A 27,564-nucleotide genomic window follows, 5' to 3' on the forward strand; every position below is an offset into this window, starting at 1 on the left:
CATCCCATCCCTGCCTGGCAGTATCTTAAGGGACATCCCATCCCTGCCTGGCAGTATCTTAAGGGACATCCCTGCTTTGGATCCTTTTATAGACAGACAGTGAGAGTGGGTAGGAATCACCACAGGCAGCTCTGCTGGTTTATTTGTGAAGTCCCTGGTCCCTGCTCTGCCTCGAGGCACTGCGTGCCCACTGAGAGCACCCACTGCCAGAGACCCTCAGCTCTCTCATGGCTGAGATGACTCTGCTGCTGCACTGTGGGAAGCAGAGACTAATTTTCACCAGTGCTGAGGTTCCCCTGATTTGCCCCAGGTGTCTGGGCAAAGCGTAAAGGGATTTTTAACTTCTTCAGGTCTCCCCCTCAGAATCGATGTGGGTGAGCCAGGGTCCTGGCAGTCACTGTGGTTTGGGGGGCTGTTCCAAGGTGGCATTTAATGGAACACATCCCTGGATGGGGGGGGGGTGTGTGAGCCCCCATCCTCTGCCCCATGCTGGCCTGGGCTGGTGCCAGCCCATTGTCTTTTGGCTTTTCCTGTGCATGCCAAGCTTGCTGCTTTGGGAAAACTGGTCACGAGGATGTGAGCGTGACCCCAACCCCACAGCACCGGGGGCTGTGGGGAGCAGAAAACTGGCTTGTTTGGGACCTTACACTCATTCCTTTCAGTGAAATGGAATATTTTGAGCGGATGTTTGCACGGTCTACTGACTTTATGGAAAATAGGTTGACCCTGCTCGATAGAAGCAACCCTCAGCAAAGATGGGAAAGGGGCAGGAGGGCTCAGCATCCCACCTCTGATCCCCCACGTACTTAACTGAGGGGTTGGATAACAGAGCCACAAAGCAACACGGTACCAGAGCAGCTTTTCCTTTACAGCTCTCCCCTCATGGGAAACCATGAGATGCATTTTCCATTGGGTCACCTCTTGCCACGTGGCAGCCCAGCCACAATACCCGTGCTCAGGGTTTGGGAGGGTCTGGGGGAGCGTGGAGCAGGCTGCACACCCCAGAGCACACCTGGCACTGTGGGTGGGCTTCTGTCTCTGCTGCTGTACCCATGGGGCCCTGCACAGATGAGTCCCTGCTGTCTTCTAAAGAGAGATTCACACACTGAATTTTAGGGATGTTTTTTTTCTTGAGAGTGAAGCATGGGAATGTGGGGGGACGTGGGCATCCTCATGGTGGTTGCTGTGGGCAGACATCTGCCCCAGCACAGGCAGACAGAGCTGTTCCCATCTCAGGAGCTCCAGCAGAGCAGAGGTGACTTGTTCCAGTGTCCCCAGGGGACACATCAGGTGCCCCATGAGCCTGAGCCTGCACCTACAGTCTCATCCTCCCATTAGGCCTGTTGTCTGTCCATCTGCTCTGCCTGGCTGCTGCTCATGGGGCAGTTTGCTGCTGCTGGTGGTTCCCAGACTGTCCTGGGTGGAGGGGCTTGGACAGGATCCGTGCCAGAGCGGCCTGGGGGCTGCTCAGAGCAGAACCACTGGCGCTGTCCTGGCTGTTGTGTGCTGCCAGTCGCAGCTCCTCAATAAATACAACTGGTAAATCTATTAATTTTACAGCTCTAATTGATGTATTGCTGTAATTACCTTTTATAACAAGGCAATTAAACCCTATTAAAGATTATTAGCTAATTAAAACTCTTCTATACACACACCCCAACCTCCTTATGTGCACAGATTGTTGAGGGGGGTGTGGAACTAGAAGCCCATGGCAGCCAGGGCTTTGAGGTCAGCGTGGCGTGATGTGATGGGTCAGGGTGCTGGATGGGGGGATCAGGGAATCACAGGATGGTTTGGATTGGAAGGGACCTTAAAGCTCATCTTGTTCCAACCCCCTGCCATGGGCTGGGGCTCCTTCCACTAGACCAGGTTGCTCCAAGCCCTGTCCAACCTGGCCTGGAACACTTCCAGGGATGGGGCAGCCACAGCTTCTCTGGGCAACCTGTGCCAGGGCCTCACTGTCCTCACAGGGAAGAATGTCCTCCCAACAGCTCATCTAAACTTACTCTTTTTCAGTTTAAAGCCATTCCCCCTTCTCCAGGTCCCACCCTGACCTCTGCCACCACCTCTCTCTTCATCCTTGGGCGTGGCACTTAGGCAGGGCTACAGGGCTGATGGACTGCTGCGTGCACCCAACACAGCAATTTTCAACTCTCCTGGGTCACAGATGGGAAAACACTGGGAGGCTGAGATCTCCTCCTTCTGGTAGTAGGGTGGGTGGAGGTGGAGGGTTAAGGGTGCTACGTCTTTTTGGCCAGAAGAGAGGGTTGGAAAGGGAAAATCCCCACTTGGAGATGGGGTGTATCTGCCCCGGAAAGGAAATAGCTGGAGAAACGGCCCTGTGCTGGGGCCAAGAGTGAGGGGAGTGCATCGGCTGGGGAGGGCACTTGAAAGGTATCTGGGGGACCAGGATGGCTCAGCCCTGGGTTGCTCTGATGCCAAAAGCTGTGCAGTCTGGGAAGTGAACGCAGGATCCTTGCTAAGAGCCTAAAAGAGTGAAAAGCCACTGGAAAAGCAGCCCACAGGGTTCCCCCGAGGGGCACTGCCTGGCCCCATGGCACGTCCCCTTCCTCGCCCCTCTGTGCCAGAGCAGCTGCATGGGGTGGGGGTCCCTGGAGCTGCAGCTCCTCTTGCTGCCCCCACCCCCAGCTCCATCACTGCCCACATATGCACAAGTGGGCATTTGCAGGCTCCCAATATTCCTGGAATATTTTGGAGGCTAAAGAGCTGGAAGGGGGTTGAAATTCCAGAGATGTGACTGCTTTCTGCCTTCTGAGTCACATGAGGAAGATACAGCCCGAGCTGAGAGCCTCTCCTCAAGCCCCAGACTCCTGTCCACCTCTCATCCCTCACCCTTGTGTTGCTCTGCTGCAGGGTCCTGCATCCTGAGTTCCTTCGGTGCCCATGGAACCTGGAGAAATCCGTATTTGTGGGCTAAAGTATGGCACCCTGCCCATACTGGAGCTGTGGAGCACAGACTGTCCTCCTGGCTCATCTGGTTTGAGTTAAACCCTCCTTCCCTCCACAAGTGCCAAGTGCCTCTTTGCCAGACCCAGTGACCAGCTCAGGGCTGTGCTGGTGGTGGGTTCCCCATCCCCCTGTGCCCGTGCTGGGTCAGGATGCTCTTGCCTGCCCTGCTCTGCAGTGGGGCTGAGGACATCACCCCTGCAGCCCCTGGGGGGTGGTGGGGAACAGAGCAGTGTGGGGCTGTCTGTGTCCAGAAGAAGAGGGTTTGCAGAGGTGTGGTGTGGGAGCATCAACAGCCATCTCATCCTGGGGAGCTCTGCGTGCAGCAACTTCTGCAAAGGACTCAAAGTCTGACCCTCCCCAGAGGCTCTTCACTCTGGGCTGCCAACAACCACTGCAGGCTCTGGAGCCAGCACGTTCCCTCGGGTCCCCTGTCTTGTCCTCCTCCAGCCCGGGGGAGCCCTCGGGCTCAGCCCCCCAGGCAGTGAAGCGTGGGACTGTGAGCCAGGCTCCCGTGCACGGCAGGAGCTTCATGGGGAGGATGCTGGGGGTGCCAGAGCAGGGACCGGCTGTGCCAATGACCCTTAGCTGTGATTTCCAGCTATTGCCCAAGCTGGTCCCTCCCTGCCTTTGCCCTGGATGCTGTTTCCCACACTAAGCAAGGAAGCTTTGGCCCCACTGTCCATGTCCCTGGGGGTGCTCTGATCCGCGTCCCCGTGGACGCTCTGGACCCCGGCAGACACCTCCCGCTCAGGGAGCACTGTCAGGCAAAGAACACAGCGCTTTCCCTCCCGCCCAGGGGTTACTTTTTAAAACAAAACAGAGCTGCGCAGCGGCAGGCGGCCCGCGCGTGTCCCACAGTGCCCCGCGGCTTGGCAGCCACAGCCCAGCCGAGCTGGGCCAGACCCGCCTGCGGCAGCCAGACTCTGTGGCAGGAGAGCTGGGGGGCCCACGGCCCCAGCAGGGCTCACCGTGGGGCCAGGGCCACCACCACCATCCCATCTGTGTCCTCTGCCCCACGGCACAGTCCTGCCACTCTCGCCTGCCTTGGGGATGTGACGTGCATGGGGGTCCCCAGGGCTGTGGTGTCTCCCCAGCAGGGAAGGGGCCGTGGGCATGGGAGGATGTGGGGAAGGAAAGGCAGCCTGGGGCAGCAGAGGAGGCAGGAGGAGGGAGGAAAGGGGAATTCATCTGGGACTGAACAAAGCAGAGGGGTGAAAGAGAGTTTCTATTTCTCCTATCGAGACCCCCCCGGGGCCACAGGGAGACCAGCCCTGGGTGGGCACAGTCACCCCCTGCCCACAGCACTTTGTATGCCGGGAGGGTCTTCCTGTGAGCCGGGGTGGGGACGGAGGTGCAAGGAGGGCGAGGGGGGGTGGCACGAGCACCCCAAACCCCTCCCAAACCCCTCCCAACCACCCCCCAACCCCCTCCCGTGGCCGCGCCGGGAGGGCCGTGCCCGACCGCCTCCCCCTCGGCCCCCCCATCCCTGTCATGGCGCTGGGGCAGATTCCTGGCATCGGGCTGTTGCTTTTTGAAAGTTTGATTGTTGCTTTTTAAAAGTTTGATGGGGTCCCTTCCCCATCCCGCTCCTGTGCGCTGGCGGGCGGGACTGAGGGCTGCCAGCACGTTAATCATTGCCGGAGCGCGCACGCACACGCGTGTGTGTCTCTGTGTGCGCTGCGTGTTCCCATGTGTTGTTCCGTTGCTGTGTGAGTCATTCCCAGCCTGCCCGGGGCTCTGCTGCGCTCCCCGAGCCGGGAAGCAAGCTGAGCTTGGATTGCAGCAGGGACAGGAGGAGCCAGGCAGCCGTGGCTCAGGAAGCGGCATGTTGCCTGTGCCCTTGACCTTGGACCCCTCCGTCCTCAGGGAACGGTTGGAGGAGGTTGGCTTTGGGGTGCCCTGGCTCTCGCCAGTGTCCCCAGCTGCGGGGGGCATCTCCCTTTCCTGCTTTCAATGCCGCAGAGCCCAGCTTCCCAAGCAGGGGCTCACAAGGAGGAAGCTGGAGCCCCCAGGACCCCCCACCACCACTCGTTTCTAGGGTGTAAAAGGGTTGCTTTTCTGTTCCCCTTGTCATTTCATTCCCATTTCTCCGACACGGGAGGGATTAGCTTCACAGCACATCACAAGGAAACACGGGTGAAGTCCAAGAGGGCCCCCTCTCCATGGCAGCACTTGGGGGTGCCAGGAAGTGTGTGGCAGATCTGGAAATCATGAACTGCCCAAGTCTTGGCAGCGCTTCAAGGGAGGCAGAGCACCCCAGACTCTGCTCCCAGCACCTGAGAGGACCTGGAAAACACCCATTCTGGGAACTGGACATACTGGAAGGATGGCTGAGTGCTGGTGGGACTGGGAATGGCTGGAGTTAGGAGAGCAAGAAACAGTGCAGGGAATTGGGGTGGGGGGAAACTGGTGCTCAGGATTTGAGAAGTTACAAACTGGCACAGCTGGCACAAGAAACTGGGAGGAAGGATAAAACTGGCTACAGCTAGTACTGGGGATAGCTGGGAAATGGGGGTAGCTAGTGCTGAGAGAACTGGGCAAAGCCAGTGGGGGGGGAATCCTCTGGTGCCTCAGGGCTCTGCGATGCCTCAGGATTCAGAGGGACCCCAGGCCAGGGTGTTTTGAGTGACCTGGGACTGTATTTGGGTCCCTGCACCCTAGAGTTTGGGCTACCCAGGGTCCTGTGCAGCCTGTGGCTCCTGCATTTAGGGTGTGCTGGGACCCCACACACCCCGGGGTCAGCAGCTGCTGAGGTGCTGCCTGCCCTGTCGTGTGGGGCAGCGATGTCCCGGGGGTGCTCATTACTGCAGCCCCTCTCAGGGTGCACTTTGCCCTCGCCAAATTCCCCCAAGCTTCAATCCAGCCTCCGTGGGGGGAATCACCCTATAAAAGGGGGGGTGTACCAGGAGTCACGCCGGGATGTGCCCCCAGAGCTGCCCTCCCAAGCCCCCTTTTCCCAGGGATGCCTTTCCCAAGGAAGGGCCGGGACTGATGCGAGTTGTCTCCACCCAGATTCTGGATAACTCCACCCGCCGCTGCCTCGCAGCTCCTCCTCCCGGTTACAGCCCAGCTGGGATATAAGCAAGTCACTCAGACACCAGGAGCTGCCGCGACAGCTGGGTGGGTGGCGTGGGACATCGCGCCGTGACCTGTGCCGTGTCCTTCGCCTCGACACCGGACCCCATGGCGACGCCTTCGCAGAAGAGGAGCACCCGCAGCGGGGCTTCGGGGACCCCCTTGTCCCCCACCCGCATCACCCGCCTGCAGGAGAAGGAGGACCTGCAGGAGCTCAATGACCGCTTGGCCGTCTACATCGACAAGGTGCGCTCGCTGGAGCTGGAGAACGCCGGCCTGAGGCTCCGCATCACCGAGTCCGAGGAGGTGGTGAGCCGAGAGGTCTCGGGCATCAAGGCTGCCTACGAGTCGGAGCTGGCAGATGCCCGCAAGACCTTGGATTCGGTGGCCAAGGAGAGAGCTCGGCTGCAGCTGGAGCTCAGCAAAGTCCGGGAGGAGCACAAGGAGCTGAAAGCCCGGTGAGTGCCCTGGGAATGGGGGGTCCCCCAGTGGTGAGTGCCCTGGGAACAGGGGGGACTGCAGCGGGACGGGCGCTGTCGTCATGCTTGGCAAGGAGCCGGGAGGGAAGAAGGAGCAACCTGGAGGCGGCAGGGAGAGGAAAAATCCGTGACCCAGCTGGGGCAGGAGTGTCCATGGTGAGGACGGAGAGAGGAGAGAAGCTCTCTCAGCATTCCTGCTCTCCCTCCAAGCGCCATCTTTGGCCAGGATGCCCTTGGGGGGAGTATCGGGGAGCGGAGCTGTGAAGGCTCAGGGCTGGGGTTGAGCAGACATGCTCTGGGCCCCCAGGAGGGTCTGTGCGACGTGGGGCACGAGCGCCGGGCTGGCAGCCCCTCTGCCTTCGTCATTCTGGAGCTATTCCTAAACACGCTCCGGCACAGCCCGGGAAGTGGTGCCAGCCAGCTGGCTCTGTCCTGCCCACAGATCTCGCCTGCTCGTCCTATTTTCCTCTGCTGTCTTTGGCACCAGTTAAAGAACCTGCTCGGGTTTTGTTTGCCTTAACCCTCCTCGTGCCGAGCTGCTCCCACTCTGTGGGGTCCCCGGCTTTGGGGGAAGCAGTGCAGGGGCAGCACCAGCTGTTGCTGAGTGATGTGCTCCCAGTCCGCACCGAGTCTCAAATCCCCCCAGTTGCTTCCCATTGGATTCATCTCTTTCCCTCCCTGCCATCAGAAATGCCCCCCTCCTGGGCCCCTCCCAGTTGCCACTGGGTGCTTGTGCCCTCCCCTCCTCAGGGCTGTTACCGGTGACCAGTGCAGGTCCCCTGAGGACGCGGGTCCCTGAGGACACGGGGCTCCCTGGCCAGTGTCACTGCTGGCCAGGCAGGGGCTGGCACTGGGCTTCCCCCAGGCTCTGCCAGCCCATGCAGTCAGGATGTGTCCCTGTAGCACTCAGAGCTCCCTGAGTCCCGCTCCGTGGAAGGAGCAAGCGGATCCCTTTCCGTCATCAGCTTTGGCTCGCGGCCGGATCCGGGCTGGGCAGTGTCGGGACAACCCCCTCTTCCTCCATTTGATCTTTTGCCTCTTATTCTGGACGCCTCGTTTTGAGTCTGTACCAAATGAGGCTAAAATTAGCTTTCCTCGGAAGATGCCATAAATATTCTACCTACTGGGAGGGGGAGAACGTGCTGCCTGTTACAAACGTCTCCAGAAGCTGTGCAGGGTTTTATTTATATTTAACTTTCTATTTCTCGTGCACCGCTGCAGCTCTGTCCTCGGATAAGCCAGCTTCACTCGTCCCACTTGCCGCTTGCCAGATCCCTGCTCCCAGATCCCAAGGATGCGGGTGCTGGTGGGAGGAGGAGCTGAGCTGTCTAAAGGCTTTTTCTGCCTTATGCAAACCCAGAACTATCTTGGGCATAATCTTTCGAGGGCTGCAAAAAGTGCCCAGCCCGCAGCCTTGGCTGGTGGGGAGCTGGGAGCTGACAGAGCCAACCCTGTGGAAAATGGGTGTGGAGTTTTTTCCCTGCGATGGGCTGTGCTCCGGGAGCTTGTGTGCGTGTTCCTGAGCACTGACAAACCCCTGAAAAAAGTTCTGTGATTCGAGGGGGTTCCCAAAGAGCAGCTCGTGGCTGGGAGGTGGGTTTTGGTGGGTTTTGGAGAGCGGTTGGTGCGTGGGGCTCTGGGGCACAGGGGTGTTTCTGTGTTGAGTCGTCTCTGAGTCACGGTCGGTGAGGTGGAAGAGCGGTTCTGCGGGGGAAGCCGGTGCTATTCATTCCTGCATCTGGTGTGTCCCCACTTCTTGGGCGCGGTATCAGGGCTGCTCTCCAACCCCCAAAAGCCTCGTAAAGTCCCCACAACCTTTGCAAAGGGGCTGCAGCTCATCTCGTGTCCGTGGGGACCCGCTTGATGTGGCAGTGCTGCTCAGAGAAGGGCATGATCGGCTGCTGGGCCGTGATGCTGCTCGTCGGGCTCAGTTTGGCTGTGGTGTCCCAAGTCTTTGGGGCATGGGGGAATGGGGCAGCCACAAGACTGACTCTCTGGAGGGGTTGGAACTGTTGACAGGATCAGGAAGGACCCGCTCAGGTTTTGTTCTGCTCCCTGACATCCAGTTGCACAGGGATGTGCCTGCTCTGCCGGCTCTTCTGCCCACCCCAAGCCCTTGGGTCAGCACCTGGTCTGACCTTGACACGGTGACACTTTGGCTAATAAGTAACTGGCAGCCCTCTGCATCCCTTACTGTGCCTGTCAGCCCTGGGGAAGCACCGGGTATCTCCCGCAGGGCAGGCACTCGGGGTGGTGTTATCAGCACCCACAGCATCGCCGCTGCTCGCCACAGGGGTTGTCTCGGCAGCACAGAGGGAGGGTGGGGGGCTGGGGATGCCACTGCATGATGTGTCTGGATGTGACACAGTACTGCGTGCTGGGTTCTCTGTTTGGGGTGGGGGAAGAGATGCTGGCTGGAGGGGGAGAGGTTGTGCAAACAGGGGACCAGTCTAACCAGTACCGACGCACTGCTGCAAGAGCTGCATGGGTGGAGGAGGGTCTGGGTAGAGCTGAGTTGGGAGGTGCAGGCAGCTGCCTGCTCTCTCCCTCCTGCCACCCCTCTGTCCCTGGCCAGCTGCTTTGCCTTTGGGCTCGACCTTTCCACTGCCTGTTTGGCTTCTCCCAATGGTGATCCCAGAGTGCCCACCCGGCTCCTTGCACAGGGACCCTGTGCAGCCTGGTGCTGGCTGTGCCCGAGGACAAAGGACACCTCCAGGCAGTGCTGCCTGGCCCTGTTCCACATGTGTCCCAGCTTCAATGGCCTGTGGATATGCTGGAGCTGTGCTTGAGGCAAAGCAAAGGGTGCGGTGAGGGTGGCTGGTGACTCAGGGGTGCTGGCAGCACCAGCATCATCCACTCCCAGACCATGGGGAGAGACAGGACCAGTCTGAAATGCCCTTGTCTCTGGTGTCCTCGAGCTTCTGTCCCCCTTCTTGGAGGACACTTGGATTCCAGTGCAGCACTGGGTGGTTGGAGAGATGCTCTGTGCCCAGTTCTGCCTATCACTCCCTCTCCTTGAGCTGACTCCTGACTCGTGGGGTTAACAGGAGCCACAGCTCTTGCCTTGCTGTGTGAGGATTCGCCCCATACCAGATGTGTGATGCGTTTGTCAGTGCAAGGGCTGTAGGATGCAGCCCTTGGGCACCTCCATCACCAGGAGAGGCCCCCTGGGGGGTTCAGTGCCCGCTCCATGGGTGAGGGTTGGCCATGCAGGGACCAGCTCCCTCCTCCAAGGCAGGAACCAGCCCTCATTAGCACCGTGGCTGATGAGCGATGTCTTCCTGAATTGCAGCCCCTAACACGATTAAGCCGGTGCCTTGGCAGCGCCTCTTCCTCCCGGGGCCCAGACCTCATCCCTGGACCTAATGAGGACAAATCTCCTATTTCCCAAAGGTTGTTGTGGAGGGAGAAAGCTCATCCAGGGGCAGAGCGAGGGCGGCAGCAGTGGGGTGCCAGGAGGTGAACCCCACAGCCCTTCCCCAGCCCAGGGGGTTTTGCCCTGTGCTGGTTACAGTGAAGACTCTCCAGGCAGAAGCAGGTAAATGGGACCCATTTAGATGAAAAAGAGGGGGGGTGGAAAATAAGACTCAGTGCTGCCATGAGGCCAGACCCTTCTTTCAGCAGCAATGAGCTTGTGCTGGAACATTTTGCGTGGGGTGAAACCTCCGGCTCCTGGACTGTTCCCCCCCTCTGCCTCACGGAATCCCCGCCAGGGAGGGAATGCTTCAGCTGGGAGGAGGCTTTGCCCTTTTGGAGCAAACAAAGAGCAGCTTGTTCAGCTGGCAATGCTTTGGGGGAGTCAGCGACACAGAGCTGGGCTGGGCTGGGCTGGACCCCCGTGCCCCTCTGGGACCCTCTTAAACACTCCACCGTGAGTCTCCAGCGCCGCAGAAACATTGGTTTTCCCTGGACATCTGCAGGCAACAGCTCGGGATGGCTGGGCTCCTGGGAGGGAGGAATTCTTGCCCGTGCAAACATCCAGCCCCTCTTTTTCCAAGGACAGCCTCAGCAGAGGAACAGGCTCCAGCACTTTCGGTTTGTGGCCCTGCTCCCATTGCGGCGTTTGCCAGCGTCTTCCAGCCACGGCTCTTCCCTTTGCTGTTCTGGGGGATGAGGGGAGTGAGAGGAAATCCTGCTGCCTTAAACATTTTTATGTCGATAGGATCCACTCTTCAAATTAAGGATCTTATCCTTGGAGCTGGGGCTTAAAGAGAAACGATTGCAAAGAGAATCAGGGCTGGGTTTAGTGTGGGAAGGGATCCATCCCCGACATCCTGTCCCAGCCTGCTCTGGTCCCGTGTGCTGCCACAAGTGTTTTTCAGCCCCGCACGTGTCACTTCACTTGTCTGAATGCCGTCAACATTCAAACTCTGAGCCCAGAGAACTGGGAGTTGTTCCCGGCCTGGTGCTCAGGGAGGCAGATGGAGAGGGTGGCGTGGCTGGGGTGGGACACACAGGGTGGCTGCCAGGTCCGTGTTCTGCTGAATTTGTGCCCTCTGGGAGTTGCAATTTCCTCCCCTGCTTCTGGCAACCAGCAGAGGAGGAAGCCACCAGAGCTCTCCCCCTGGTCCTGGACAAAATTAGGGCTGGCACGGAGGATTGCCTGAGAAGAGTCAGCCCAGTGGGTTTGGGGTGAGCTGGGAATTACCTCCCACTGTCCTGCCACTGGCTGCATTACCTGTTTCACCATCCTGCTCTTTGTGAGGCCGTGTGCTAAGCCTGTTCCTCTGTGACAAGCTCAGCATGTTCCCAAACAGCTGAGGCTGGTGCCATGTGAAACCTGTCTCTGTCTGCAGCTGCCGTCAGACACCCGCAGCCACTCACTGGGGTGTCGGGGCTGGGTGCCCACCTGCCTCTGCTCCCTTCCCCTCACTGCCCGGGGTTGAATAGCTCCAGTGTGAAGTTGAACAACTGTGGGGGGCTGGCACAGCCCCCCTGCCCCACTTGGTGTAGTGGAAGCAGCAGCCCTGAGTGCAGAGACCTCTGTATGACAGCCAGGCTCTCGGCCACCCGGGAGAAGCCCAAGTTCATGGAATCATGGAATGGTTTAGTTTGAAAGGGACCTTAAAGCTCATCTTATTCCAGCTGCCTGTCATGGACAGAGACACTTTCCACTAGACCAGGTTGCTCCAAGCCCTAACCTGGCCTTGAACACTTCGAGGGACAGGGCAGCCACAGCTTTTCCTAATATCTAATCTAAATCTGCCCTCTCACTTTAAAGCCATTCCTCTTTGCCCTATTGCTCCATAAAATATGTATATATGTCCTAGTTCCTGTATGTGAAGGACATCACAGCATGTCTGTGAACCCGTGGTGTGATCCAGCACTGTGGGTGTTGTGGAGAGCCAAAGGGTGTGGAAGTTGGTTAATGAAGTGCAGTGAACCCAACCCGCAGAGATACCACAAAACCCAGCTGGGGTTGGGACACCTCCGTTCCTGGGCGAGGCGGAGTCAACGTTGCATGTTCTTGATCATAAACCAATTTTGTCTTTACGAGGAAGGTGAAGATGCCCTTGGCTTGGGGTGTCCTCCACAAGCTGCAGACAGCCCTTATGCCCTGTTTCTGCCTTCCCATGGTGAGTAGAGTCAGGAGTTGTGACAGCAGCAGGGACACAGTTCCCCAGCACCCAGGGTGCAAGATGGGCGCTGCCCTGCCTGTACTTTACCTTCCTTACTAACAGGGTTGCACAACTACAGGTGTTGGCGCCGTGAACCTGCAGAGAGGTGACAGAGCCAGGGTAGAAGCAAACATGGGCTCTCCTGAAGCTGTTGAATTTTTGTGTCAGGACTATGAGTGGTTCAGAAGCACCTCTGTAGGAGCAAGGTTCTGATAGCACAGGTCTCTCCACCCTCCTGAACAGGAGCCACTTCCAGCCACTTGCTCTGGCTCCTTCTTTCCACACTGGCATCCTCCTGCCATCCAGTTTAGTGCCCCCATCCTGGTCAGGAAGAGCTTGGCGTCTCCCTGCCGCGGCGCTTGACTGGAGCTCAGAACTTCCAGTTTGTTGGGGGGTTTATTTAATAACAGTGTAAGGACACACTTTCTCCTTTAAAACCCCATCTCTGAGTTATGTGAGCCCAAATAAACATCCAAGCTCTTGGTGTGGATGTGTAACATGTGGGCTTCAAAGGGGTGGGAGCCCAAAGGAACCTTGGCCCCAGTGCCCATGGGCACTGAGGGTGGCCAGTTGCCCCACTGCAGCTGCCAGTCCCCACTGGGAAGAGCTGCATGTCCCCCTCTCCTTGCAGTGCAGTGGGCTCGCCGTGGCTGTGGAAGGGCTCTGGAGCAGCCCTGGCAGAGCAGGGGGATGAGTCACACTCAGCCGCGTGTCTCCGGGCTGAAGCAGGGTGTGGCACTGCGGGGCCTCGTTTCGGGGGACTCCCACTGTTCCGGCAGCCACGCTGCCCTCCTGGCAGGACAGCGGGTGACATGGCCCCCAGCAGCATCTGTGGGGTGTGAGGATGCTCCGCTGCAGGGCACCGTGTTGAGCGGCCAGAAATTAGAGGGAGTTTTCCAAGCTGAGCCTTCATGCTGTGGGCTTTAGGGGGGAACAGGAGCATTGTGGAGAGCAGCCTTGCCCCTTGGCATCGTGCTTTACCATCTGGGTGGCCCCCAGACCCTCCATTTGCAGGGCAGAGACGCTGCTTTTCGCAGGCCAGCCTTAGCTGTGCCATTCCTGTGGAAAAAGCTGGATTGTGTTTGCCCGGTGGTGAGCGTGGTGCGGGCACGTGGGGCTGAGCAGGAGGGAGGTGGTGGGGAGACCGGAGCCTCTCACGGTGGCCCTGTTTGCAGGGTGGTTCTGTGCAAGCAGCAATTGGGGCTGAATTGTGCTTTCTAGGGATGCCACGTCTGCAGTCCTTACTCTGGGGAAGTGGTTATTTCCTGCCCACGTGCCAGAGCAGGTCTGGGCTCCGTCCCGGCACATGCTGGAGGGGAAAGTGGGCAGAGCGTGTGGCAGAGCACAGCAAAATATTGGCATTCACCTTGGCTGCTGCTCATCCCTGCATCCCATCCCATCCCAGCAGCCACCCTGACAGCGGTCGGAGCTCGCAGTGCCGGCGCTGACTCACGGCGGCCGTCGGAGCCGCAAACAAAGCAGCTCCAGCGCAGCCTGCACCGGCCTCGCTGCCACCGCCACATGCAAACAGACCTTGTGGCAATGTAAACACCTCGCCTGCCTTTATCTGCACTGCTGGAGCCGGGATAGCAAACCCTTTTGTTCCCAGGAAGATGGGTGGCAGCTGGATCCAACAATCCCCCACTTTGTTTCTTAAACAAATGTTGCTGGCCGGAAGCTTTGCGTACCCGGTCTTATGGAAAACGACGTGAACTGCTACTACTGGAGAGAAAAAAGGAGGCCTTGTCTTGGCTCCTCTCCACCCTGTCCCACCTTGTGCAGGGATTCTGTTCCCACTGTGGGTCGGGATGCAGCAGATACAAAGTGATCTCCTCATCCTTTCCCATCGCCCCGTTGCATTCAGGGACCACATGTGTGAGCAGAGGGAAAGAAGTCGATATCTGTACGGTGGCAGCATGTTTTCCTGCTCCTGGGGCTGGGATTGCATCCCTGCTTCTTCTCCACTGCCCCATGTCCTGGCCATGTTGCCAGCTCCCAGTGAAACAGGAGCCTGCGGCTGTTTCCCCCCAGTGCTCCTGAAGACGTGACTAATACGAGTGACTAAGCTCCTTGTTTTTAACTCTGTTTGTAAGTCTCCGGCCATGCCCAATCCCCCAAGGAAACACCGGGAATCTGTGCTTTGTCTTCATCCTTTGAGGTGATGGTTTATGGGCTTTGCGTTTCTCGTTCATCCGGAGAAGGGTGTATTGAAGTGAATGGAAAGTTCTGGGGTTTCCATGGAGGTGCAACACTCGGAGCTGTTTTAGGGGGAAAAAAAAGACGAAAAAAGACCCACAACTATCTCATTGAGATTTAGCCCAGTTATCACAAAACTGGTTTTTGCAGTGTCGCAGTGAGATAGTCAAGGCTGGGCAAAACTCCTTAAATTTCATCCAGTCCAAAGTGTAATTGTTAATTTGTTGTTACATTAAATATAATACAGTTATATTAATGATATACTTATATCTTATATTAATGATATATACTTATATTAATGATAAACTCACTTCTCACAATGGTGAGACTTGGAATTTCCTTCTTCCCTTCTCTTCCCAAAAGCTTTAGTCAGGCTTTTGTATCATATACTACCTACAAATTGTTAGGAAATTCTGGATTGGAAAAACAAACTGACAATACTCTTGATGGGATTTTTGGGGATGTCCTCTGCAGGAGTTCGAATCGCTGATCCTTGTGGGTCCCTTCCAACTCAGTATGTTCCATGATTCTAAGCTTTCTTCTTGTGCCTTTCCTACTGAAACTCAGAAGGTAGAATTGAGTGGCATGGAAGGTGGTGTATTCACATATTTGAGTAATGTCTCTAAATTCTCTTTCCAGCACAATTCCAGGCTTTTTTTAGCAAGTTCCTTTTTCCTGATGAAGGGCGTTATTGCTTTAATCTATATTTAAGATGGTTTAATTCAATCAAATGTCTTTTAGATAACCCGATTCAAATTCCATGGGAAGCCAGGGAAAGGCAGGCTGGCGTGTTTGGAATGGAGGGGTTTGGTGGGGATTGCCCAGTGTTTGATCATGGTGTTCTAAGCAGTTGAGATGTTCAAGTTTATGAAGAGATAGAATCGTATAATTTAGGTTGGAAAAGTCTTCTGAGATCATTGAGTCTGGCTGTTCCCTCAGCACTGCCAAGGCCACCGCTAACCCATGTCCCCAAGTAGCACATCCACACGTCTGTTAAATCCCCGCAGGAACGGTGACTCCACCTCTGCCCTGCGCAGTCTGTTCAAGTCTTTGGTGATTTTTTTTTCAGTGGAAAATGTAGTTTTTGCAAGGGAGGAACCAGCCCTCCCTCTGGAAACCCCAGGCTCAGCCCATCCCCTCTCGACCTGCACAGACACTGGCCGGGTTTTCCTGGTGCCGTGCAGACAATTCCCAGTTACTAAATCAAATTTCAACTGGTGGCACTTTACGTGTCACCCCAGCCTGGAGGCTTGTTCCAGCTAACCCATGGTTTGGTGGTGGAGGGGTTCCATAGGGAAATCCTGCCCTCATTTTGTGGTGCCAGGCTCTGTGCGCTCCCGGCGCTGGGGACTCCAGCGGCTGATCCTCCCGTGCGCTTTGCATCCACTTTGCATCCTCTTTGCATCTGTCCCCTGGGGCTTGCTGCTCCCTGGAAAAGCTACAGGCAGCTGGGAAAAGGGAGTTCCACAGGCAGCAGTGGGGGGTCCCACAGGTGACAGAGAGGTTTCACAGGCAGCCAGGCACTGGCAGACCTGGTGGGACGTTGTGATGCCTGCTCCAAGCTGGGACACATGTCCATGGAGTGTAAATCCTGCCCTTTGTCTGTGCAGACACACATATTTATGCCTGACGCAAACCTCCTCCCAAAAATGCAATGTGGGCAGTGGAAAGCCAAGTCCTGCACATTCCCCTGGTGACTCCAACATGGCAAAAGGGCAAAACCCCCTTTTCCAGCTCCAAAACCCCCCTGGCGATGCCATCCACCCTGCAAAACCACAGACCCTCCTGTTACTAGGGGGGACTCAGCCCAAACAGCAGTGTCACTTGGTGACTTGGGATTTCCATTCCGAGCTGCTGGCGGAGGCTGGGATGAGTCACCAGCTGGCATGACAGCCTGGACAGGGAGCGAGCAACACTGGGGCTCCCCAGCCGGCACCGAGCTACAACACCATTAATTCTAAACAATTAATATACTATTTATTCTCGGAAATGTGTTTCCAGCTTTTCAGCAGTTCGGGGCTGTCGGTCCGTGCTGCAGCCGCCTCCTGCATCCGTTGGTTGTGGTGCTGCTGAAGCCAAAGTGCTTCTCCCATCGTGAGGGGGGAGGCTGTGGGGTGATGGTGAGTGGGCACGGGGTGTTTGCTCTGGTGCACCCAGGGAAAGGGGAAAAGCTCCTTCAAGCCTTCAGGAGGGGCGTGTGTGGCCGATCCCTGGAGGTACTGCTGTGGTCAGGTCCCATCGGGCTGGAGTTTGTGTGTGCCACAGCTCCCAGCGAAGCTCCTGGTGATGAGGCTTGTGGAGGGACAGGAATTACTTGGATTTGTGGAATGCCAGCCTGGGGGTCCATTTGCATCCACATTAAATGCTTTTTCCAATGAAGCAGCGGTTTTGGTTCATTTTAAGGAGGCAAGGAAAGGCCAGATCCCAATTCCAGGAGGGGGAAGTCCAGCTCTTGGGAGATGCCAATGAGCTGTTTTCATCCCTCTGGGGCCCCATGTGGCTGAACAAGCCCCTCAGCCCCAGGGATGAGCATGCCAGGAACGTGCGTCGGGGCCAGCACTGACCCTGGCACCAGGAAAGGTCTTTGGCAGCGCTGACACCTGAGGGTGGGAGCTGTTTCCGTGCATCCATGAGCACGGCTGGCGCTGGCATCCCCAGCTCCCTTTGGCAGGGGTTTGGTGCCCCACAGGATGCCGGCTCCGTGCAGATGTTGTCCTCGCTATACATCACGCTGGCTATTTCCAGCTCCCCTGCTAGGAGACCAGCCTGTGTTTATCCTGGTGATTTGGCAGAGGCGCTGCGGCACAGATGAGTCAGGAGCTGGGAGAAGCTGCTTCACCACATTCCCATTGCCCCACCACAGAGGTTTTCCAAGTCCACCCCTCCTCGTGCTGTTCCTGCTGCTTGTTCCTGTGGGGCCCTGGTCCCTGAGATCCTGTGGGGCCCTGGTCCCTGGGGTGGGGGAACAATCCTTGATGGAGAAACAGTCCCTGGTATAGTGGGGCGATCCCTGCAGTAGGACAGTGATCCCTGGGATACATGCAGTGATCCTGGGACCTACCCGTGCCACTGAAGGCAGTGCCATGCAGAGCAGCCAGCTCAAGGTGGGGCAGAGCAGGTTTTCTGGGTCCTCCCAGCAATGACAGACCTCCGAGGGCACATGCTGCCTCTTCCACCTTGGGCTCCCAAGCTGTAAACGTGCCAAGAGCCTTTCCTGGGATAGCGTTCTCGGTCCTACAGTAGCGTGGCCAGGAGCGGGTGGACGTGGGCCCTGGCAGCCAGGTGGGACCGAAACCTGCAGTCCCAGGGGATTTGCAGATGTGCGTAAAGATTTATGGATGGGGCATGAGCCAGCGAGTTCCCTGAGTTGGCACATTCTCCAGGGTGGGGCAGCTGCAATTTGGAGCTGCAATTTGGAGGGAAGGAGGGGAATGCCTGCACCTCTATTGGCTCCAGCCCATCCGTTTGTCCCCTTCCAGCGTGTGAAGCCCACTGCTGCCCAAGCTTCAGAACACTCACAGGGATTAATAGTGGAGGGTGGAAACCAAAGGGTGTTTCCTAAAAATGCCTGGAGTGGGCTCTGGCGTCTCAGAGAGGGTTGGCATCTTTCCAGCAGCCTGGTGGGCTTGTGCCTGAAGCTGCTTCAATGAGCTCTGATGACTCTGTCCTGTCTTGACTTTTCCAGAGGGAGAGCCCAGACCTGCCAGGTTTCTGGGCTGGGATTTTGGGGCAGAGTGGGGGCAAGCAGTAGCATATCATGCTCTATGGGGGTGTCTCTGAGCCCTCTCTGAATCTGTTGTGTTGACTTCTCAGCCTCGTGTCTGTCAGTGCTGAGCCCAGCCAGAGCAGATCCAACTTTCCATTAACATTTGGATTTTCTGGCAGCTCAGCTGCAATTTTCATTCTTTTTTTTTTTCCTCCTTCCTGCTTTTAAAAGCTAAAAATAAAACATCTTGAGGCCCCTTTTCCCTCCATCTTTTCTCTTGAGACATTTGTTTCTTGAGGATTTGATGCTTCTGTTGTGATTTCTCCTCTTGGATTGTTTTTACCCATGGCTGTCCCAGCACAGGGGATCAAATCCTGTGGGACACTGAGCCCATGTCTCCTGCCCGCAGGCACCCAGCCCTCTGGGGTGAGTCTCTGCTTCCCTTTTCCCTGGGGGATTTGGGATCACAAGATCCTAAGGCTCTAGCAGGCAGGATGGGGAGGCCAGTGGAACCCTCAGGGAGGAGGAGGAAGGTCTGGCTTTGTCCCCTACTCCATGCAAGTGGAAGCGACACAGCTGCCATGCAAGCTTTTATTTTTAGCCGAGCACCAGCTGGAGCCTGGGAGGTTGCTGGGGAATAAAAGCAGGACCTGAGGGGATGAGAAGGGAAAACTCAAAGCCCTGGCTGGGCTGGGGTGGGGAGCAACGGGGCTGGCATGGAGCAGTGGGCACTGGGGTCCCTGGCACCAGAGAGGACTCACCTGTGGACTGACAGCTCATCTGGAGGCTGCTGCCACATTTGGGGTCATGGTGTGTCTGGAAAGAGTATGGGGGGAGATGATCAGGTCCTAGGGAGCCGAGTCACACAGACCACTGGACCTGCTGGAGCAGAGGACAGGACAGGACTCCTCTCACCCCTCTCCCTCCTGCAGAACTGCCCCAAGCTCAGCCCCATGGCTGGTGAGCTCCAAGCTCCTGGCTCTGCTCCTCATGGTGGAACCCAGAGCTGGGCATGGGAGGCTTCTAAGGCAAAGTGATTTGTCCTTGAGTCATTTGGGATTTACCATGGGGCTTTCCAGGCATCGGTGCCCAGAGCCCTGGATCCCTCTGTTCCCTGGTGAGGGACAATCTGATGGAGACACAAGTGTTACTATCAGCATTTTCCCCTCTGTTTGTCACTTAATGAAACTGCTGTCCCTGAAAGAGTTGGAGGATTCAGGACATTCCAGAGCCCCATCCTGAAGAGCCGGTGCCCCCTGGCTGTACCCAAACCTCCACAGCCAACACGGAGAGCAAAGAGCTGCAGCAGCAGAACGCCCAGGATGGGCCCTTCCTGGAGTCACAGGGCAGTTCACTCCATCAGGGATGGCAGGATTGGACCCCGCTGGCAGTGCCAGGGTGGCCACGCTGACTGTGGGGACAAGTCACTGCCATATGGGAACACTCGCCCTCAAACACTGAGCCTTGGAGCCTCAGAGCTGCTCCCAGTTGGCATTCTTGTCCTATGAGTCACTGGTATGAAAGGAGTGGGTTGTGCAGGAAGGACCCGGCACAGAGCTCCAGCAGCAGCTCCGGGAAGTGGGACTGTAGTTCTCTGGAAAACGGGGACCAGCACCATTTCCTGGTCAGTTATTCCACTGCAGGCTAAATTCCAAATTCTCAAGATTGCTTAAATGCTATTTAGGCACAAACCAGGCTATTTTATAGAATTCAGGGACTATGAAATCATACTCTGTGCACATCATTAAGACCCTCTTACCTGAGAGCCCCACACACTGAAAATATGATACGAAAATCTGACCACAAAAACATCATATAATTTATCACAGATCCAACATGTTACACTGAGCCCTTTGCACCACAACAGAAAATATTCTGGGCTGGGAAAGGAACTTTCAGAAATGGAAACAAAGGCAGAAGATGGATCTTCACACACTTCCAAGAAAAAGTCTGCAAGCTGCTTCTGGATTCCCAGAGGCTCTTGGGCTCTGCTTTTCCTGACAGCAACACTTAAAGTGGTTCTGAATTTTGTTACTGTACATGTAGGAATAGTGATTTTTTAAACTGTCCTTCCTCAAGCTGAATTCCTGCTCTTTTAATATAGAATTCATCCTGGGATATAAAGTGGAGTTTATGCTTAAAAACAGTAGCCTGGGATTTTGAAACCTTTGGTTTAGTCTGCAAAATAACAGAATGACTTTTCCGTGCTGGCTCGGGTTAGGAAACAGAAAGAAATGCAGGAAAATCTGCTATTGGCCAAGCCAGGATCTTCCCACATCCCTGCGAGTCAGGGAACACCGTCTCTGCTGGGGTCCCATTCCTGGTGGTCTGGACCCTGCCCTGGGATGGGCTGAGTGCCAGCGGTGCCGCCGCCGCTCCCTGGTATTTGTGACCCATGATCTCATGGCGTGGGTGTGCACTCCCCGCCCCAGGAATGTGCCCCGGGGCTGGCGAGCAGCCAGTGCTTGGCCAGTGCTCACCCACAGCCCAGGGGCTCCACAACTGGTCCCGGGGCACATCCCACCTCCACCTGTCCCACATCCCGTTTTGAGGGAGGTGGGATGACAATCCCACTCTGGGGTTGGTGGCTGCTGGGGGCCGTTTGGGTCTTTTCTTTTTATAGGACCTACCAAAATAGCACCAGGCTGCATTTTGGTGGTACAGTCAGATCAGATTCCCTGGTCACACAGCAGGGCTGTAAGGAATGGCCTTGACCTGCTGTCAGAGGGCTGGAAAAGTGAGGGGGGCAGTGGGAGCCAGGATGGCACAGGAGTCTGGAGAGTGATGTTGGAGGTCGGGAGACCTGTCAGGAGACCTGTCCCCAGCCCTGTGCTGGGTGACTGAGGTGCCACAGCTCTGCACCCACCAAGTGACAGCTGAGCTCGTGGTGAGGTCTGGCCACCCCAGTGCAGCCCCCAGCCCCTGCTTATCAGCCAGTGCCCCCCATCTGCTCCAGGAGAGGCACCAGGCTCCTGGCACTGGCAGGGGGCCACAGGCTCCTCTGCCCACTCGCCTCGGCAGGGCAGTGCTGGCTACAGGGCATCTCCAGCTCCTCCCCAGCTGCTGCTGTGCCATCCAGCCCTGTGTCACATGATGCCACACTGTGCCACACATGACAATATCACATGCTCTGCCACACCACACCATGCTGCACCGTGTCCCACTCTGCCCCACTGTGTCACACCACAACGTGCTCCAATGTCCCCACCATGCTGCACCATGTCCCATTGTGCCACTCTGGCCCCAGCCTGGTCAGCACTGGTCTCTCATGGTGCAGCCGTGCCGTGGGTGTGCGTGTCACACATGGGGGCTGCACCCTGAGACACCTCTTGGTCCCCCAGTCCTCTCCAGCCCTTCCTGCTTTCCAGTATCCACACTGGGGCTGGATGGCTGGGGCCTGCCAGTCCCCTCGGCGAGTGGGTTTTAGGGGTGATCCTGCAACTCTTCTGGGGGTGATCAGAGGGCTGTGGACATGATTCTCTGTGTGCTTGAGTTACAGTTCAGGGGGGAGTTTCTGATAGCAGCCCTGAGGAGAAGGACTTGGAGGTGTTGGTGGATGAGAAGCTTGACATGATCTTAGAGCACCTTCCAGTACCTAAAGGGCCTTTAAAAACTGGAGAAGGACTTTGGACAAGGGGCTGGAGTGACAGGACAAGGGGGAATGGCTTCCCACTGCTAGAGGGCAGGGTTAGATGGAATCTTGGGAAGAAATTCCTGGCTGTGAGGGTGGTGAGGCCCTGGCAGAGGGCCCCTGCCCAGAGAAGCTGTGGCGGCCCCATCCCTGGAAGTGTCCAAGGTCAAGTTAGACAGGGCTTGGAGCAACCTGGGATAGTGGAAGGTGTCCCTGCCCATGGCAGGGGGGGTGGGACTGGATGAGTTCTAAGGTCCCTTTGAACCCAAACCATTCTATCAGTTCCTGATGACTATGATTCTTCCTGCCATGCAGATAACCTGTGCCATCCTTTGCCCTGCAGGAATGCCAAGAAGGAAGGGGACCTGCTCACTGCCCAGGCGCGCCTCAAGGATGTGGAGGCTCTACTTAATTCCAAGGAAGCCGCACTCTCCACAGCCCTGGGCGAGAAGAGGAATCTGGAGACTGAAGTGCGTGATCTGAGGGGACAGGTGGCCAAGGTGAGCAGTGGCAGCCCTGTCTCCAGCTTCCCCAGAGACCTCTCTGTCCCCCCCTACCTGGGGGCTGCCAGGCCCCGCTGTGCCAGGGGGCTGTGGGGCAGATGCAGTTGGATGGTGGGTGCCCAGCCATATCAGATGCTGGGATGTCCAGAGCCTGCTGTGATGTTCCTTCTCAATTCCCTGCCAGCTGGAAAGTGCCCTGAACGAAGCCAAGAAGCAGCTGCAGGACGAGATGCTGCGCCGCGTGGACGCCGAGAACCGGCTGCAGACGCTGAAGGAAGAGCTTGAATTCCAGAAAAATATCTACAGCGAGGTGAGCTGCAACGTGCCGCCACGGTGCTGGGGTCACTTGGGAGAACCCTTACACTGCGCCGTTGTGTCCCCTTCCTGAGGTGACACCGTGTCCCCTGACCTGTCCCCAGGAGCTGCGGGAGACCAAGCGCCGCCACGAGACGCGGCTGGTGGAGATCGACAATGGGCGGCAGCGGGAGTTTGAGAGCAAACTGTCCGAGGCCCTGCAGGAGCTGCGGAGCCAGCACGAAGCCCAGATCAGGCTTTACAAGGAGGAACTGGAGAAGACCTATGGGGCGAAGGTGAGCAGCCCCCCACCATCACCCTCCTCTCCCCTCGGCCCCGCAGAGCACCGGTGGGCAGCGGGTGCTGGGGATGCTGATCTCCCTGTCCTGTCCCCCAGCTGGAGAACGCCAAGCAGTCGGCTGAGAGGAACAGCAACATGGTGGGTGCTGCCCATGAGGAGCTGCAGCAGACCCGCATCCGCATCGACAACCTCTCCTCAGAAGTGAGCCAGCTGCAGAAGCAGGTGAGCGGGGGTTCCTTGGGACATCTGCCCCGGAGCTGGTCCTCTCCTGGGGATGATCCCCTTCTGGGCATGCTCCTGGGTGGAGTGGCCACTCTCACCTTCCCTCCCCACAGTTGGCTGCCAAGGAAGCGAAGCTACATGATTTGGAGGATATTCTGGCCAGGGAACGTGAGACCAACCGGCGCCTGCTCTCCGACAAGGAGCGGGAGATGGCCGAGATGCGGGCGCGCATGCAGCAGCAGCTGGATGAGTACCAGGAGCTGCTGGACATCAAGCTGGCTCTAGATATGGAGATCAACGCCTACCGCAAGCTGCTGGAGGGCGAGGAGGAGCGGTGAGCACGAGGCGCTGCGCCCAGCTCTGAGCTGTGTGGGTCCCAACCCTCATGTCCTCACTGGCTCCATCTCCCCTTCTCCCCCTACCAGGCTGAGGCTGTCCCCCAGCCCTTCCTCCCACAAGGGTACATCCCGAAGCCACTTGTCCACCCCGGGCTCCTCCAAGAAGCGGAAGCTGGAGGACAGTGAGAGCCGGACCAGCTTCTCCCACCACGCCCGGACCAGCGGCCGTGTCGGAGTGGAGGAGGTGGACTTGGAGGGCAAGTTTGTCCGTCTCAGGAACAAGTCCAATGAGGTGAGTTTCCTTGAGGGGGATTCCTGGGGTCCCTGGGGTAAAGTTCAGCCCTGCTCCACGGGCAGGAGGTGAATGGGACAAGCTGGGGAGGAACTGGGGTTTTGAGGGTCACTGCTCTCTCTCTCTCTTGCAGGACCAGGCAATGGGGAACTGGCAGATCAAGCGGCAGAATGGGGATGATCCCCCCATCACCTACCGCTTCCCCCCGAAGTTCACCCTGAAGGCTGGCCAGGTGGTCACGGTGAGTCACTGCCCAGTGGAGGATCCAGCCGAGATCGCGAGTCCCGCTGGGCCGCTGGTGATGCAGAGCAGTTGGGGTGTGCTTTTTGCGGTGACAGACCCATGTTCCAGGGCTCTGGGCTCTGCAGACCTGAGAGGTCACTTTCCTATTGCTTTTCTCCCCAGATCTGGGCCTCGGGAGCTGGAGCGACCCACAGCCCCCCCAGCAACGTGGTGTGGAAAGCCCAGAGCAGCTGGGGCTCCGGGGACAGCCTGCGCACCGCCCTCATCAACTCCAACGGGGAGGTGAGAGCCGATGGCACGTCTGGGCTGGGGCGTGGGGAGTCAGCAGGCACTGAACCCCCCAACTCCCTTCCTGTCCCTCACAGGAGGTGGCCATGCGGAAACTGGTCCGCACCGTGATCATCAACGATGATGAGGATGAGGACGATGAGGAAATGAGCATCCACCACCGCCATCACCACGTGAGTAGGGCACTGGGAATGCCAGTGATCCCAGGGGGTCCGGGGGGGATGCAGTTCTGGTCCCAGTCAGGGTGGGAGGCAGCTCAGCATCGTGCAGGGTCAGGCTTGTGGGAGAAGGTAGCAGGGAGTCTGCTGTGGAAACAACAACTTGAGAGAAGGCAACAGATCTCTGGCACCTGGAGGAGATCTCTGCTCACCAAAAAAGGTCTTAAAACCCTGCTGGAAGTTGTCTCCAACCCTAAGCAACCTTGACATGCCATGAAAAGTGTTGGAGGAGCCGGAGGGAGGCTGAGCTGGTGCCCCGTGTCACCGGGAGGACGGGATGGACGGAAGTTGATGGATGACACTTCTCGGCAGCAGCTGCTCCGTCCTCTCTGCTTCACAAGGGTGCTGGAACAAATCCAGGGGTGGCTTTGTCCTTCTTCTCAGCCCATCATTACCCTCATGGAGCTGAAATATGCACCAGGAGGATCAGCGAGCAGAGCAGGCAGCGAGCAGAGCAGGTAGCAGGCAGAGGAGCAGGCAGCAGGCAGAGAATAGGCAGCATGCCAGGAACAGAGCTGCAGCCAATTCTCCCAAAGAAACATCCCTGGCTGCAGCCCAGGAGCCCCCACCAGCCCATCCCATGGGATGTGCGTGTCCTGCACATGAGATGCCCACAGGAATCGTGCATGGAGAGGTGGCAAGAGATCTGCTGGATGCTGCCCCAGGGGCTCTGCAGGAGCAGGATGTGGAATCCATCATCCTCTTTCCTTTGAGTTCTCTGGATATGAAGAGTGGTGCTGTATCAGCAGGTTGAGCTACTGCATTGTCCTACTCTGCTCTGCCCTTGTGAGACCCACCTGCAGTGCAGGGTCCAGTTCTCGGGCCCCCAACAGAAGAAGGATGTAAAGCTGCTGGAGAAAATCCAGAAGTAGCCATGAAGATGCTCTGAGGGCTGGAGCCCCTCTGCTCTGGAGACAGGCTGGGAGAGCTGGAGGTGTTCAGCCTGGAGAAGAAAAGGCTCCTGAGAGACCTTAGAGCCCCTTCCAGTGCCTAAAGGGGCTCCAAGAAAGATGGAGAGGGACTTTGGACAAGGCAAAATGGCTTCCCACTGACAGAGGGCAGGGTTAGATGGGATATTGGGAAGAAATTCTCTATGAGGGTTGTGAGACACTGGCTCATGTTGCCCAGAGAAGCTGTGGCTGCTCCATCCCTACAAGTGTTCAAGGCCAAGTTGGACAAAGCTTGGAGCAACCTGGTCTAGTGGAAGGTGTCCCTGTCCATGGCAGGGAGTGGAACGAGATGAGCTTCAAGGTCCATTCCAACCCAAGCCATTCCATGGTTCTGTGATTCTCTTCTACACCGATTATCCCTGGACAGAGGAGCCAAGCTCCTGCAGCCAGTGCTGCCCATTCATCTGAAGGCTGAATCTTTTCCAAGAGCAAGTTTCCCTGTGGACAGCCGCCAGCTCGTGAGGCGGCGAAGAAGAGGATGTTTTCAGAGGAGAACAGTTCAGGTGTGCTGAGAGCCCGGGGTGTGAGGACAGGGCAGCGGGGCAGGTCACCCACTGGCATCACACCAGCCCCAGTCACTTGGGATTAGAAATACAAAAATAACAATTCTGTTTTAATGTTTTTAAACCACACTATGGAGAGGATGGGCGAGTGCGGACCCTCTTCGAGGACTAACGTGAAGAGGTCCCCCGGGGTCACACCATCATCCTCAAAGCATGGGTTCAGTGCAGAGCATACTTGGGCAGGGGCTCAAGGTCATTTTGTCTGTCCCCCCTCATGTCTAGGGGAGCTGCAGCGGCTCTGGGGACCCCGGTGAATACAACCTGCGCTCCCGCACGATCGTGTGCGGCACGTGCGGGCAGCCGGCCGACAAGTCGGGCACCCAGAACGCCGGCATCAACACCATGTCCTCAGGCTCCTCCACCTCCAGCGTGACCGTCACCCGCAGCTACCGCAGCATGGGCGACTCTGGCATTGGCCTCGGGGACAGCCTGGTGACCAGGAACTACCTCCTGGGGAACTCCAGTCCCCGCAGGCAGGTCAGTGCCATTCCCAGACCCCGGGTCCGGGATGTCCCAGTGCTGTCCGTTCTCAACAGGGCAACACTGTAGGGGTCTCGTCCCCTCCCTCCTGTCCTTCACCCTGCTTGTGCTCTTCCTCTTTGGCCTTGCACAAGCCTCTTTGTAAGGGACCGGAGATTCTGAGAAGGATTGGAAAGGGATGTGGCCATAGCAGCTCCCCCTCCCGTCCCATCCCATCCCATCCCATCCCACACGCTGCCCCCTTGGCACCCCAGAGCATCCTCCATCCTCAACACACTCATTCCACCACTGCTAAGTGTTGTTCATGCTGGTAACGTGAACACTTCAGCACTTGAACATATACTTTATATCTATATAGTATTAGATTAATATATACTACATACTATATTAATACTCTCAGTCAATATTATAACCCTCAAGTATCACCTACCACTAGTTCTCAAGTTTCTGAGCCATGAACACCCCAGCCTGGGGGGGGGGTTTATTTATTGTACCCCAAGGGCCGGGGTGGAGGTGAGCCCTGGGCACGCACAGTCCAGGCACTGCGGGTGTGCAGAGGATCCCACTCGACACTTCACAGCCAGAGCAAACAGTGACACTGGGTTCTTCTTAACCCTCTTCTTTTTCCTTCTCCCTCCCAGGCTCAGGCTGTGCAGAACTGCAGCATCATGTAACCCTGTGGCGCATTCCTGTGGTTCCTGCCCGTCTCCAGCTAGGTGTTTTTTTTTTCCCAAAGCAAAAGAAAGATTTTTTTTCCCTTAAAAAAAAAGATATCAAACCCCAAGTTTGGGGGTTTTTGTTTTCTACAGCAGGAATTTTATATATATATATTAAAAGTGCTAAAAGATGCTTTGATTTTTTTTTTTTTTGTAAAGAAAAAATCTATTTCTATATAAAAAAATCCAAACCAAAAAAAAGCTTCTCAGCTTCACAATTTTTTTAAAACTTCAGCCAAAGACAGCAAGGAATCGTGTTTACGGAGCAGCCATGCAGGAGGAGATCATAGCTGAAATGCTCTTTAGATTGTACCTTTTTGCCAAAGCTTTTTACATAGGACTGGGAGAAGGGCAGCCATCCCCACCGGGGCTGCTGTCTTGTCTCGAGTGGAGCACAGTGCCTTTACAACCCTTTTTCTTGGGATCTGAAGCCAAAATTCCCTTTTTTCTTTTCTTTTTTTTTTTTGAGTTGTGATTCCCG

The 27,564-nt window shown here is 56.8% G+C and overlaps 1 protein-coding gene across 1 annotated transcript; it reads left to right on the forward strand.

Moving 5' to 3' along the window:
- Positions 1 to 6,050: 6,050 nt before the first annotated feature.
- LMNA (lamin A/C) lies at positions 6,051 to 27,136 on the forward strand. Its single transcript, XM_027699126.1, has 12 exons — positions 6,051 to 6,503; positions 22,019 to 22,175; positions 22,363 to 22,488; positions 22,598 to 22,768; positions 22,870 to 22,995; positions 23,109 to 23,329; positions 23,421 to 23,625; positions 23,759 to 23,866; positions 24,031 to 24,150; positions 24,234 to 24,329; positions 26,110 to 26,364; positions 27,009 to 27,136. Exons 1-12 carry the CDS (start codon positions 6,154 to 6,156, stop codon positions 27,039 to 27,041), a joined length of 1,968 nt encoding a protein of 655 aa, XP_027554927.1. The 5' UTR covers positions 6,051 to 6,153; the 3' UTR covers positions 27,042 to 27,136.
- Positions 27,137 to 27,564: the final 428 nt, after the last annotated feature.

The sequence above is a fragment of the Neopelma chrysocephalum genome, unplaced genomic scaffold, assembly GCF_003984885.1.
Source record: "Neopelma chrysocephalum unplaced genomic scaffold, ASM398488v2 Primary Assembly neopelma1_137, whole genome shotgun sequence".
NCBI lineage: Eukaryota > Metazoa > Chordata > Aves > Passeriformes > Pipridae > Neopelma > Neopelma chrysocephalum.

What these genes read in the sequence shown, in the direction of transcription:
- LMNA (XM_027699126.1), top strand. Translation starts at nt 6,154, where the DNA reads ATGGCGACGCCTTCGCAGAAGAGGAGCACCCGCAGCGGGGCTTCGGGG. An exon ending in AGGCTGGCCAGGTGGTCACG is followed by an intron (nt 23,867 to 24,030) that starts GTGAGTCACTGC and finishes TTTTCTCCCCAG; the next exon opens with ATCTGGGCCTCGGGAGCTGG. An exon ending in ACTCCAGTCCCCGCAGGCAG is followed by an intron (nt 26,365 to 27,008) that starts GTCAGTGCCATT and finishes TCTCCCTCCCAG; the next exon opens with GCTCAGGCTGTGCAGAACTG.